The sequence below is a fragment of the Salmo salar genome, chromosome 19 (assembly GCF_965601325.2).
Source record: "Salmo salar chromosome 19, fSalSal1, whole genome shotgun sequence".
NCBI lineage: Eukaryota > Metazoa > Chordata > Actinopteri > Salmoniformes > Salmonidae > Salmo > Salmo salar.
Window position 1 is genome coordinate 62,602,501 of NC_138309.1, and position 14,587 is coordinate 62,617,087.

At 40.4% G+C, this 14,587-nt stretch overlaps 1 protein-coding gene across 3 annotated transcripts in view; it reads right to left on the minus strand.

Annotated features, from left to right (window-relative positions):
• Positions 1–14,587, minus strand: part of LOC106579178 (myosin-binding protein C, fast-type) — a 56,755-nt gene that overhangs the window by 8,027 nt on the left and 34,141 nt on the right. For all 3 annotated transcript variants that reach the window (XM_082965869.1, XM_082965868.1, XM_082965867.1), the window contains 14 exons: positions 8,687–8,755; positions 8,246–8,394; positions 7,893–8,010; positions 7,005–7,053; positions 6,749–6,808; positions 6,086–6,255; positions 5,803–5,935; positions 3,962–4,086; positions 3,151–3,256; positions 2,752–2,915; positions 2,322–2,487; positions 1,963–2,069; positions 1,759–1,788; positions 151–293 (listed from right to left, as the gene is read on the minus strand). In XM_082965869.1, the coding sequence (XP_082821995.1) occupies positions 151–293; positions 1,759–1,788; positions 1,963–2,069; positions 2,322–2,487; positions 2,752–2,915; positions 3,151–3,256; positions 3,962–4,086; positions 5,803–5,935; positions 6,086–6,255; positions 6,749–6,808; positions 7,005–7,053; positions 7,893–8,010; positions 8,246–8,394; positions 8,687–8,755 (1,589 nt within the window). The remainder of the gene's footprint in view (positions 1–150; positions 294–1,758; positions 1,789–1,962; positions 2,070–2,321; positions 2,488–2,751; positions 2,916–3,150; positions 3,257–3,961; positions 4,087–5,802; positions 5,936–6,085; positions 6,256–6,748; positions 6,809–7,004; positions 7,054–7,892; positions 8,011–8,245; positions 8,395–8,686; positions 8,756–14,587) is intronic.

Sequence of the window (14,587 nt, forward strand, 5' to 3'; positions counted from 1 at the left end):
GGTTTCATGAATATGTAAATTGATTAAAAGGTATATCATATCTGTATATACATGTAAACCATACCGGAAACACTCAAGACAAAATTTGAGTTAAAGAATTAGCAACTGACTTCACACATATTTCTATGAATTACTATAGGAAGTGCCTACCGTGTCTCCCTTTGCCCAGACGACAGTGGGAGGAGGCTCTCCAGAGATCTCCACGTCCAGGCGCAGCTTGTTGCCAGCCACCACAATGATGGTGTTCTGGGAAACCATGTTGCCGGTGGTGTCTAGATGGATCTTGGGTGGCTCTTTATACACAAGGCAAATAACGGTGTGAATGTAAATGTAAATGTTAGATTATTATATCTAAAGTATATTGATAATTAATGCACACACACACACACACACACACACACACACACACACATACATACATACATACATACATACATACAAACATACATATACACAGTGCATTCGGAAAGTATTCAGACCCCTTCACTTTTACCACATTTCGAGACAGGATTGTGTCAAAGCACAGATCTGGGGAAGGGCACCAAAACATTTCTGCAGCATTGAAGGTCCCCAAGAACACAGTGGGCTCCATCATTCTTAAATGGAAGAAGTTTGGAACCACCAAGACACTTCGTAGAACTGGCCGCTCGGCCAAACTGAGCAATCGAGGGAGAAGGGCCTTGGTCAGGGAAGTGACCAAGAACACGACAGAGCTCCAGAGTTCCTCTGTGGAGATGGGAGAACCTTCCAGAAGGGCATCCATGTCTGCAGCACTCCACCAATCAGGCCTTTGTGGTATAGTGGCCAGACGGAAGCCACTCCTCAGTAAAAGGTGCATGACAGCCCGCTTGGAATTTGCCAAAAGGCCCCTAAAGACTCTCAGACCATGAGAAACAAGAGTATCTGGTCTGATAAAACCAAGATTGAACTATTTGGACTGAATGCCAAGCGTCACGTCTGGAAGAAACCTGGCACCATACCTACGCTGAAGCCTGGTGGTGGCAGCATCATGCTGTGGGGATGTTTTTCAGCAGCAGGGACTGGGAGACTAGTCAGGATTGAGGGAAAGATGAACAGAGCAAAGTACAGAGAGATCCTTGATGAAAATCTGCTCCAGAGCGCCCAGGACCTCAGACTGGGGCAAAGGTTCACCTTCCAAAAGGACAACGACTCTAAGCAGACAGCCAAGACAACGAAGGAGTGGCTTCGGGCAAGTCTCTGAATGTCCTTGAGTGGTCCAGCCAGAGCCTGGACTTGAACCTGATCGAACATCTCTGGAGAGACCTAAACAATAGCTGTGCAGCGACGCTCCCCATCCAAACTGACAGCGCTTGAGAGGATCTGCAGAGAAGAATGTGAGGAACTCCCCAAATACAGGTGTTCCAAGCTTGTAGTGTCATACCCAAGAAGACTCGAGGCTGTAATCGCTGCCAAAGGTTCTTCAACAAAGTAGTGAGTAAAGGGTCTGAATACTTATGTAAATATCATATTTCAGTTTTGTATTTTTGTATTTTTAATACATTTGCAAACATTTTTAAAAACATGTTTTTGCTTTGTCATTATGGGGTATTTTGTGTAGATTGATGAAGAAAAAAAAGTAGTTAATCAATTTTAGATTAAGACTGTAACGTAACAAAAATGTCAAAAGTCAAGGGGTCTGAATACTTTCCGAATGTACTGTACATTGATATATTACATATATTGATGTGAATCAATACTTATGACATTATGTTTATAGCAGTAATTTAGAAAACCTACCTTGGCGGGGGACATAGTCGATCTTAATTTCTGTTGAAAGGAAGACAAAATGGATTTATTCATATGTGACTTGAACTGATGTTAAGGGACTTTATTTCCATGTAAACAGTATGTATAGGCATGATGTAAATTTCTCCAAAGTTGGTGAATTTGTCATTTTAAAAAATATAGATATTTTTCTCATCTTTTCTCTCTTTCTCTCACCCAGGAAGTTGAGTTTGGCGGACAGTGAGAGGGCATATCCGTCTGGGATAAAGGTATAGTCTCCAGCGTCCTCGGGCTTGACGTCGTCTATGGTAAGCCGATGGATTCTAAAACACATTAAGGATGAGGAAGTTGAGATAATTGCCACATTCTAGTTCAATCGAGAATTACACAGTCACAGCTCCTCGTCATTCTAGAATACAATACATACCGAAAATAAAAGACAGACAGTCCATGTGGTTACATATGACCATAACACATTCTGTAGGTGAAACATAATCAGAAGTTGATACAAAAATGTTTTACAATCTAAAGTCACTTGACACGTAACCTGTCCCCATGTCTCTCCCGTCCCGTACCTTCCGATGTGGGTCAGCTTGATGCGACTGCTGGGCAGCACCTCCACGCCATCTTTGAGCCATTTCCCTGTTACCTTCTCATCAGACACCTCACACTTGAACATGGCCTGGTCCTCGGCCTTCACCGTCAGGTCAGCGATGTTCTGCAACACCTCCAGTTCTTTCTCTGGGGGGGGGCAATAGGGAGAGGGCAGAGTGAGAGAGACAGGGATAGAGAGGAAAGCGAGAGGAACGAAAGAGAATGCGGAGAGAAAGAGAGAGACAGGGAGAGAGGGAGAGGGAAAAGTGAGAGGATACCCAAACTAGCATACCTACAAGTGTTTGTCCACAACATGACAACAAAAATCCACCGCAGATATAGAACAGAATTTGAATCACCACGAAGACAGAAAAATATGTCTCATCTTTTCCCTAGAACGAAGAATGGTACCTTCAACTTCTAGCTCTCCTTTGGTTCGCCCGCCGTTGGTGAAGCACCAGTACATTCCAATGTCATCCAGCGTAGCCTCTTGGATGATGAGCATGTGCTTCAACCCGTCCTTCTTAAAGCGGTACTTATGGGTGTCCCTGGAGAGTTCTTGGTCCTCAAACATCCTGAGGAGTGAGAGTAGGTCACATAGAAACACCTGAGTGAATTGTGAAGACAGTAGGAACATTAAATGGTTCAGGCCTTCCAAGCTGAACTTACTTTACTTTTTTTACTTTGAGGTAAGTACTATAAAGTATACATTTTTACTACACAGTTTCTTAGTTAACACCATGTAAATACAATGAAGATAGCAGATTAAAGGGGACTGTAAAATAAAGCATTACTGAAAGGTTTACTGACCAGTTAACGTGTGCTCCCTCCACAGACACCTCCACCTCAAACTCCACTCTCTCTCCCACCACCACGTGGTAATCATCCAGCAGCTTGGTGATGGTGACCGGGGGCTCTGGAGAGGACAACAGCAAGAAGACACCATTTTCATGTTCCTTAACACTGGGACATTATTGTAAGTGCAGTGTAAAAAGCATTGTGTTTATTTCTTGGTACATTGGCTACACGGTGGACCTCAGGGGCAAAGTAGTTTTGAAAAATTTGTGACAGTGAGCGTACAACTGCAAATATTTTTGTAATATTTTTTTTTACATTATTCAAAACATTTTTGTTTTATGATTATTGTCGTTATATGAATACTGGATGATTCTGATGGTCAAAGTTGAATTGCAAAAAAAGATGACTATGTAAATGGGAGTCATCTCGTTACTTAAAGGATACATGGGTGACACTTTACAATAAAGGTACACTTTATGATACATGGCATCAACAAATCACAACTCCACACTCTTAGAAAAAAGGAGTTCCAAAAGGGTTCTTCGGCGGTCCCCATAGGAGAACCCTTTGAAGAACCCTTTTTGATTCCATGTAGAACCCTTTATGGTTTCAGGTAGAACCATTTTGCGTTCCATGTAGAACCCTCTGTGGGAAGGGTTTTACATGGAACCCAAAAGGGTTCTACCTTGAACCAAAAGGATTCAACCTGGAACCAAAAAGGGTTTTTCAAAGGGTTGTCCTATGGGGACAGTCGAAGAACCCTTTTAGGTTCTAGATAGTACCCTTTTTTCTAAGAGTGTAGACGAGTGAGAAGAAGGCGTACCTTTGACAAACACCTCTGTGAAGGACTTCTCTTCCCCAATCACACACTCGTACGCAGCGTCGTCAGCCAGGCTACACTTGTTGATGGTGAGCGTCCTGATGTTGCCAACTGATTCTATGATGTACCTGGTGCACAGATAGACAAACGGACAAACGGCCGAAAGGATGGACAGAGACAGCAATGTAAATGAATGTCGTTTAACATTCTCCAAAAGCCAGTTCATAAGACATGTATGGGCAACATGTCAACTTGAATAAAATGGCAATCTACAGTTTTATAAAAGTGATTGACCTATCGTTTGTTTAGAAGAACTAACGCATGGGTTCTTTTAGTTTTCTAAAGTTGTTGCCCATTTTTCTTGTATCTCATAGTTCATACTGGGGATAGACAAAAAAGAAAAATGTAAAAAAGAAAGAATAGAAGAGTATTAAGTTAAGAGTTAGCTAAGAGTACTACGTAATCAGAGGTGAAGTACAGTAAAGGTTACCAAACTGTCACGAGGCCACAAGTAAACAACTATGACCATTAAATTAAGCCTTGTCCATGATAATGATTCAGATCTGACTTTGCACATGAGCAAGGATTTTTCTGAATAGAAAACACTTTGGCGGGCAGCCCAAGTGTTTTTTCGGGCTGCTTAAGTCCAAACAGTTTTTAGTGTAAACTTAAACGACTAATCAGATACAAAGTATGTAGAAAAGATAATGGATCAATCAATTGTTTTATAATATAATCTTTCAGAACTAACAATCACCAAAATAAAAGTAAAAATAAAAACAATGAATACAGCAGTATTGATTTTGTTATTATGTTTGAGCAAAAGAACACAGCATTAGCCATGGCAAAATTTCTGGAAATTCACTTTAAAACTGTAGCATTTTCTCTCAGCTCCATGGAGAAATGTGTAGAATTGCAGGAAATTGTCTTAAAAATGCAAAATAAATTCTCTACACTGCCAAGATGGGGCCTTCAAAAATTGTAGCAAAAATGTACTGATAAAAAAAAGACATGAGGAGTTTATGCGCAGAGAATGATATGACTTGTCAATGTGATTTGTTGGCCACTGAGAAGCTGATTATGGCTTCCTATAAATAAAATGTGTTGATGGCAGCGCAATCTGGAATGATGGAGTTGTGGAGAGATAATTTTAGAGCGCTATTTTCCAGTGCTGCCAGTCAAGTCTAGGAGACGCAGAGAACACCATCTTAGCTTGCGGTAAATCAGATAGGGCCAACTGTGCAATTAATCACATATCTGGCATTGCTACAGAGAGAGAGGACTCTGCTCTACCAATGCATTCCAGAGAGATGATAAAAAGAGATAGGTCTACATTGCCTTTTTTTTATGGAGATTGTTCAATGGAAGGCTTACATGATACATCATACATGATCTCTTCAAAAAAAATATCTTGTTGACTGAATATGCCAAGATGAAAGTAAACAAACAACCTGGTGAGTTTGCTTTTGGTGTTTTGGGTTAAGTCACGTTAACTCATTACTAGGAAACAGTCACATAGCCTATAGCTTCTTCACGTAAATTGACTTTTTTTTAATCTATTTTGTAAATCTCCATTAGTGGCCATCTCCATGAATAGCCATTGCACTTCTTTCGCTTCCCCTTGCTAGTATTACGTCAGTAAGTTATGGCCATATCCTAGCTACGCCGTCATTTCTCAAGTTGGGGTTCGGCCCTCAGTCATGATATGTTCTAACCATAATGGCCCTCACCGAGCCTCAGCCTCCCAGTAACCTCTTACAGGATGTGTGTGTGTTTGATGGTGTGTGTGTGTGCATGTGTTTGTGTGTGTGTGTCTGTATTTGTGTGTTTATTTGTGTGCGTACTTGGCTGATGATTTTATCTCCTGACCGTTCTTCAACCATTTGACCTGGGCATTTGGGTCAACCACTTCCACCTGCAGTACGATTTTCTTGCCCTTATCCACAGAGTAGGCAGACTCCATTCTCTTTAGGAAAGCTGCAGGGGAAACAGAGAGCATGACATCGGGCGCAATTGTTGTAAGATTGGCAAGGTACTACCGTTTGTTTAACTTTGAGAAACTTTTTTGTTGTTGTAATCATAAGAAAGTAAAGACAAATATAATAATATTTCCCCTCTCCATCTTACCGTCGCTGTGCTTGGGCTCAACAGTCTTCATCTTCTTCAGTCGCTTGAGCAGACCCCTCAGGTCTGTAATGCCGTACTCAAAAGCAATCTTCTCATACTCGCTGGGTTGAGCGTTCTTCAGGATTTCCCACACGTCTGCCTTCTCCTCATCTACGACTGGCTTCTTCTTCCTGTGGGTGAAAGATGGATGGATGAGTGAGGCAGGGAAGGAAGAGAGAGGGCCCGAGATGAAGAGAGAGGACAAACGGAGAGGTTACCTAGTCAACAATACAAAAATCTATCAAATCAATGGTCATTCCACTCTCAGTTTTCCATTTAATATTACTGTTACAAATGAATGACTCATTCCAGCACGTTCTATCATACTATCCAATCAACTTTGTACGCGTAATCTAAAGGATAGGCTACATGAAGGAATGTACTGTATACTGCAAATGGATGTAGCATTAAAAAAAGTATACAGCCTAAAAACAATAATAATGTAATCATATATGCATTTTTGATCCCTGGAATGTGGTCGGTGATCCCTGATCCCTGGAATGTAGTCGGTGATCCCTGATCCCTGGAATGTAGTCGGTGATCCCTGATCCCTGGAATGTGGCCGGTGATCCCTGATACTTTATGTGATCCCTACATATGGCACACAATGTTAACAGTGCTCACTTCTTGGTAGCTTTCAGCAAAGCACTGAAATCCAAACTGCCTTCATCCTCTCCAGCATCCCTAATTAGAGAAAGACAGTACACAAAATACACTGTCATTCTAGATTAAGTAATGGACATTATATCTTGCTGAAATGCAGTCAAACACATTACGGATAGCACTCAATCATACACGTACACAGGTGTGCACGCACACACACGCGCACGCACACACAAAGAAATACTAATAAGCTCAAAACATGAATAAAAATGCTTACGTTCTTTTGAATGCGGCCAAAGAATCATGTTCCTCCTCAATTTGCACAGCTGGAATAAGAGGGATTGCATAAAGAACACATACGGGCTACAGTTGCGTGCATCTAAACGCTAAACTGATTACACATGTACATTTTAGTCATTTAGCAGACGCTCTTATCCAGAGCGACTTACAGGAGCAATTAGGGTTAAATGCCTTGCTCAATGGAACATCAGCAGATTTTTCACCTATTCGGTTTGGGGTTTCGAATCAGCAACCTTTCAGTTACTTGCCCAACGCTATTAATGGCTAGGCTACCTGTCACACTTGTAATACCCCCCTATCTTATGTTAAGAACCTTTGATTGTGCATTCATTGGAGTTGAACACATTTTTCGATACATGATGATAGGCTCACTGTCTAGTAATTTTAACTAACATTTAATCCAATAGCAAAAAATACATTATAGAATCTTCTGTTCTTTTTGAAATGCTGAATAGAAGGAATAATAGATGGTAAATAACATTTTCCATTCATTATTTAGGTATAACTTGGCATGAATCATTTTTTAAGTTTATGGGTGATACATCATCACTTCCTGACAAAGGCAATGATGCCTTCTGCTCTACAGAACATACCAAAACAATAAGCCTTTAACTTAAAAGGGTGCCTTGGGTCCCTTGAGGCAGTGGTTCTCAAACCTCTTCTCGAAAACCCCCAGTCGCTCCATGTATTTCATCCATTTCAAAGGTAGCACACTTAATGACTCAACTCATCATCAAGCCTTATAGATGAATCAGATGTGATGGTAGTTCAGGGCTACACAATATATTGGGGGTCCCCGAGGAGAGGTTTGAGAACCACTGCCTTAAGGGGAGAGTGGTCAGTGTTCCTAAAATGTCCTACTCACCCTCCACGGAGATGTCGAAAGCGCTGCTGTCACACTTGTCTTTGGAGGTGACCTCACACCTGTAGGCCCCAGCGTCACCAGGGACCACCTTGATTATCTTCATGTCCCAGGTGTAGATCTAAGTGGAGTAGAACATTTAAGGGTGGAGAGAGAGAGAGAGAGAGAGAGAGAGAGAGAGAGAGAGAGAGAGAGAGAGAGAGAGAGAGAAAATACACAATGGGCAGAGTGAGAGAGTGAGAGAGAGAGAGAGAGAGAGAGAGAGAGAGAGTGGGGGGGATTGGTGATGCATAGAACATTCACTCACTTTTGTCCTCCACTCATCCAGCCAACACCACCCACTTGCATAGACCTACCTTTGTGGCTCTGTCAAAAGTCTCTTTGAACTGCATGTGTTTTCCTGCTTTGCTGCCCAGGTCCAGCCACTTCCCCTTCAGCCATTTAATGGTGGGTTTCCTTGATAGTGTAGTAGAGTCCACTTTGGCAGTAAACACAATGTCCGTACCTGCCATTCACAATCAACACTCAGAAAGCCAGTAAAGGAATAGAATTTGGCCATTTTCTATTTGTATGTGTTCCTATACCAAAGTTCCTACAGTACAGCTGAATTGTGTAAACTTCAGGTCAACAGGTTGGTAAAGTACATGACAGAATTAGGCCTACTGTAGTATTTATTTACAGCAAATAACTACTCAGTTTAACAATACCCTACGTGAATACAAAGTAGTAAGACAAATTGGTATTTTCATGCTAGGATGTAGCTAGTATTAGTCAACTGCCAGTGTTGTTTGTATAACCTGTTATGGCAACCGTAGTCTCAGGGTGCTGAAGAAACAGTCCTGTAATCTCCTGTGACTGATGGGCACCTGAGGGGTGTGAGGGTAGAGATGAGAACACACTTCCAAACACACACACATACCCATTAACGCACACAAACACACACGCACTCACAGATGTAGGATCTTAATTTGATCACTCTTTTGTTGCTGTGAATTGTCCTGCAGGAAATGCATACTTGTAGTGCATTTGAGTTTTAAAAAGACTTCCGTAGTTTGCAATTTCCACTGAAATATCAGAATGTATTTGCCCTAACAAAAACTGTATCAACCCCTATACAAATGTCAATTTAGTATAATCCACATAATAATTCACATTTCATGTTGCTGCAGGATTATCTTCCTGCTGTAGCAAACGCATTATGATCCTACATCTGTACATACAAGGAAGCAAGCAAAAGGAAGGAACCTGGTCTCACACCTTTTTCTTTTTACATACACTATCGGTCAAAAGTTTTATAACACCTACCCATTGAAGGGTTTTTCTTTATTTTTACTCTTTTCTACATTGTTAAATAATAGTGAAGACATCAAAATTATGAAATAATGCATATGGAATCATGTAGTAACCAAAAAATGTTAAACAAATCAAAATATATTTTATATTTAAGATTCTTCAAAGTAGCCACCCTTTGCCTTGATGACAGCTTTCCACACTCTTGGCATTCTCTCAACCAGCTTCATGAGATGGTCACCTGGAATGCATTTCAATTAACAGGTTTCAATTTCTTTCCTTCTTAATGCGTTTGAGCCAATCAGTTGTATTGTGACATGGGGTGGGGGGTGGGTGGGGGTATACAGAAGATAGCCCTATTTAGTAAAATACCAAGTCCATATTATGGCAAGAACAGGTCAAATAAGAAAAGAGAAACAACAGTCCAGTCAATACAGAACATTTCAAGAACTTTGAAAGTTTCTTCAAGTGCAGACCCAAAAACCATCAAGCGCTATGATGAAACTGGCTCTCATGAGGACCGCCACAGGAAAGAAAGACCGAGGGTTACCTCTGCCGCAGAGGATAAGTTAATTAGAGTTACCAGCGTCAGAAATTGCAGCCCAAATAAATGCTTCACACAGTTCAAGTAACAAACACATCTCAACATCAACTGTTCAGAGGAGAATTGCTGGAAACAAACCACTACTAAAGGACACCAATAATAAGAAGAGACATGCTTGTTCCAAGAAACACGAGCAATGGACATTAGACCGGTGGAAATTTGTCCTTTGGTCTGGAGTCCAAATTGGAGATTTTTGGTTCCAACTGCCGTGTCTTTGTGAGACGCGGTGTGGGTGAACAGATGATCTCTGCATGTGTGGTTCCCACCGTAAAGCATTGAGGAGGTGTGATGGTGTGGGGGTGCTTTGCTGGTGACACCGTCTGTGATTTATTTAGAATTCAAAGCACACTTAACCAGCATGGCTACCACAGCATTCTGCAGTGATACGCCATCCCATCTGGTTTGTGCTTAGCGGGACTATCATTTGTTTTTCAACAGGACAATGACCCAAAACACCTCCAGGCTGTGTAAGGGCTATTTGATCAAGAAGGAGAGTGATGGAGTGCTGCATCAGATGACCTGGCCTCCACAATCTCCCGATCTCAACCCAATTGAGATGGTTTGAGATGAGTCAGACCGCAGAGGGAAGGAAAAGCAGCCAACAAGTACTCAGCATATGTGGTAACTCCTTTACGACTGTTGGAAAAGCATTCCAGGTGAAAGGGTGGCTATTTGAAGAATCTCAAATATAAAATATATTTTGATTTGTTTAATGCTTTTTTGAGTACTACATGATTCCATATGCATTATTTTATAGTTTTGATGTCTTCACTATTATTCTACAATGTAGAAAAGAGTAAAAATAAAGAAAAACCCTTGAATGGGTAGGTGTTCTAAAACTTTTGACCGGTAGTGTACAAATTTGAACAATCATAACAAAGAGAGGTTTTGATGAGCACATATCAGTCATTTGGATACCTCTTGAAACACAAACACACACAGATGTACATAGACGCACAAGGAAGCAAGCACAAGGAAACAACCTGGTCTCACACCTTTTTTTGTAACATATGGATGTTTTGAACAATCACAACACACATTTTTGGATGAGCACTAATCCATTGTTTGGCTACATCTCGTAACATACACACATCCAGAAAGATCATAATACTGTAAACCCACATTAACTGTGCAGGAACGTTACCAGAATAATCAATAGCACTGAAACAATTGTGAAAATCGAGTCATAAAATCAAGATACTGGACTGGACCACAGTCTTTCGGCCGTAACAGACAACGGAGGAAACGTTTCTTGTACCGTTTTACTTCTTATCTTGCTGGTTCTGCCTGGGTCTCTAAATAAAGTAAATCAGTTGATGTATTACTATTAACAGATTCACCATTTCACAACTTCCAGAATTAGAATGCTATTCGCTGAAGTAATCAAGATGTTTGTCATCAAGATCTATGCTTTTTCCCCCCCCACAACTATGTGTTTGAGCAATTGAGTGTGCAGGTAGGCTACTTTACTACAATATTACAAAAAGTTGGTAAGACTTTATAATAGTGGTGGGCACCAATATCGATAATTTAGTATGAGCAAGGCATATCGTGATATTTCTTTATCCTTAAGCAATACGGCCCAAAAGGTGTGGTGTATGGCCAATATACAGTACCACTGCTAAGGATTGTTCTTAGGCACAGTACAAAGTGGAATGCCTGGACACAACCCTTAGTAATGGTATATTGGCCATATACCACAATACCCAGAGGTGCCTTATTGCTACCAACATATTAAAACAATAACTAACATATTTTCATTAAAAACTTGATTTTGAAAGGTAAATTCATACTATTTCATCCTTCCACCAGAGGACATAGTATGGACAAAAATCTGGTTGCAATCAAATATTTTTTGCTATGCAGGCAGGCTAACCTTTCATCTGTGGGCTAACGTTCTTGTCACTTGCTAGCTAGCCATCGACTTGCTAGTTAGCCTCTGCAGCTGAAATGACAGCAAAGCAGCTTCATGTTTGTTTGTCCATTATAATGATGCTGATGCATTATTTCGCCTGGGTGTGGTCGGAAAAGTTGCTGTTTTTCGTCGGGATATCACTCACTCTATGGTAGGCTACAGGGGATATCACATTTCTACATTGCATTGCTGAGTTCGGTGAAACAGACAGCAAGGTTTATACAAACCCCCGTTATTGCAAACCAACTGCTAGGCTAGAAGCAAGGGGAAATGTGTTAAATCAAGCATTATTGCTTTTCTGATATCATTTGCCGTGGTATGCATAGTGAAACTTCAATAAAGCAGTATTCAAGTATTTTGGGTCATACCCGTGGTACATAGTCCGTTTTAGCCGATCAGCATCCACGATTCAAACACGGTTTATATTTAAGCAATGAGGCCAAGGGGGTGTGGTAGATGGGCAATATGTCACGGCTAAGAGCTGTTCTTACGCACGACAAAACACGGAGTGCCTGGATACAGCCCTTAGCTGTGGTATATTGGCTATATACCACAAACCCGAGGTGCCTTATTGCTATTATAAACTGGTTACTCATGTAATTAGAGCAGTAAAAATATGTTTTGTCATTCCCGTGGTACATGGTCTGATATACCACAGCTTTTAGCCAATCAGCATTCAGGGCTCGAACCACTGAGTTTATAAAAACACACTGTTAAACTATACCATTATGTAAAAACAACATACATGCACAAAACCCTCTCACAGACCCCAGACAGGTCTAGAAATAGAAAATATGTTACAACTTCCCTCGGGTCCCCTCGGGAGCTGTTAATAATGATAAATGGGAGCTGTTAACAATGATCTGTTTAATTTGCTGGTCTCAGCTGTTCTCGGGAAGAAATGACGAGTCCTTATTGTCCGAGTCAAAGCCGAGTAAAAATACAATCAATATGTAGTCGCGGGTAAGCTACTACAACACTGATTCATTGTAAACATGTATAAGCATTTATAAGAATTATAATTCATAAGCATTTATAACATTTAGTGTTCATTTGTAAAGCATAAGAATGAATAAATGCTTAAAAAGTATTACCAGATAACCCCTTAAAAGGTAGTGTTGAAAAACACATTTTTGACTACAATGGCTATTCCATTTGTACAGCCTTGTGTCCGGTTTTCTTTAAAGCCATTGGTAAGTAGGCCAAATAGTCAGGATGCAACTTGATACTCATGGCCATAGCTTTACATTACATTGAGGCTTTAGACGTTTATGAATCAATACAGTTTTGGTATCAGAAAATTACAAACACTCTTCCGGTGCCCGCTTGAATGATAGGGCAAAATGTAGATTTACGCCTAAAAAGACATAGCCAAACATAATTATTTTTCATGAGATGGCCACAAACAAGATCTGCTAATGTTGCATACTTTTAGATTTAAATCATTATAAATTGCTGAGGTGTACTCACAATTGAGGACACAAGCTCAAGTACATACTGTAGTTAAATACTTTGAAAAGAATATATTGTTTATTCTAGTCAACAAAAGTGAGGCAATATTGCTTGAAATGACTGAAATGCTTTCTAAATATAGTAACAATCAAATTATAAACGACTTAGTATAATATTTCACGTGTATTATAACTGTAAAATAAACATGATCATTAGTTACAGTACAACATTGACACAATTTCGTAACTGACGACAGATACTTCTTCTTCGGAAACGTCCATTGAGCGGCGCAGACACGCCGTTACAACTTCAGCTTTAAGAAGATGTGAATTAATCTGTCTGTGACCAAGAGTATGTGGTCTTGTTCTATGATTCTATGAAATGATTTAGTATAGTTCATGTTGAGAGCTCTAAATCCGTCTGGGAATACCACAGTGAGATGAAACCACAATTTGGATTCGCTTGACTGTCCCCTTTCATTATACCGTCTCCCATGCTGGGCTCTGTTGCTCAGAAGGAGAGCAAATCGATTATTTGTCTGGATAGGCCAGAAAATGTGACATGTCACTCCCTATACAAATGTGGGGTCTGGAACCTGACATTTTAATTCTGCTCCGCTGAGAGAGTGGTAGTGGAGAGCAGACAAATGGGATTTTCTGGCACAATAAGGCACGGGACACTACGACGTTGACACAGCGCTTTGTACACCAAAATGTCAGTCGGAACTGGTTCAGGACCTCTCTAAGTTCCCTAAATAGGTGACTTAACATCAAAGAATATACAGAGGAGACAGATAATGTAAAAAACATTCCACATTTACATTCTCACTTGGGGCTGGAGCTGCCTCAGCAGGTGCCTCTAAAAATAATAAGCACATAATAAATGATTAATCAATATCTGTTTCCAATCAAAAACTTTCAGAATTCTGATAACGACCATTATATTTCCTTGGGAAAGAGAGAAAAAAAGTATGACTCATTAATTCCCCCTTTCCCCCAAATATAATTAGACTCACCAGAGGCTGCAGGTGCCTCTGATAATTACACGTTGTAATGATTAACTCGTCAATATGTCTTTCCAAATATATATTTAGGGGTTCACAGCGAAGCTGGATTACATTTTTTCCCTTGACATGGTCAAATAACTCATGCATAGACTGGGAACTTGTTTTCTCATTTGGAACACAGGAACTAGAGGCAATGAGTAACTCGGTAAAATATAATGCCACTGATTGGCCAATAGGGGCACTGTTATAGGCAGTCTCACTTAAATCCTCAAATACGTTGCCCTGTTTGACCTAGAAACTTTAAACTTTGTATGTAGGCGTCTTTCCTCATGCTAAACAAATTTGGCTTAAGGACCCATAAGATCCATCAGGACAGATTTTCCTCCATCTTGAAAATGTTTGAAAACCTTTAGAAAACTAGCAACTAACAC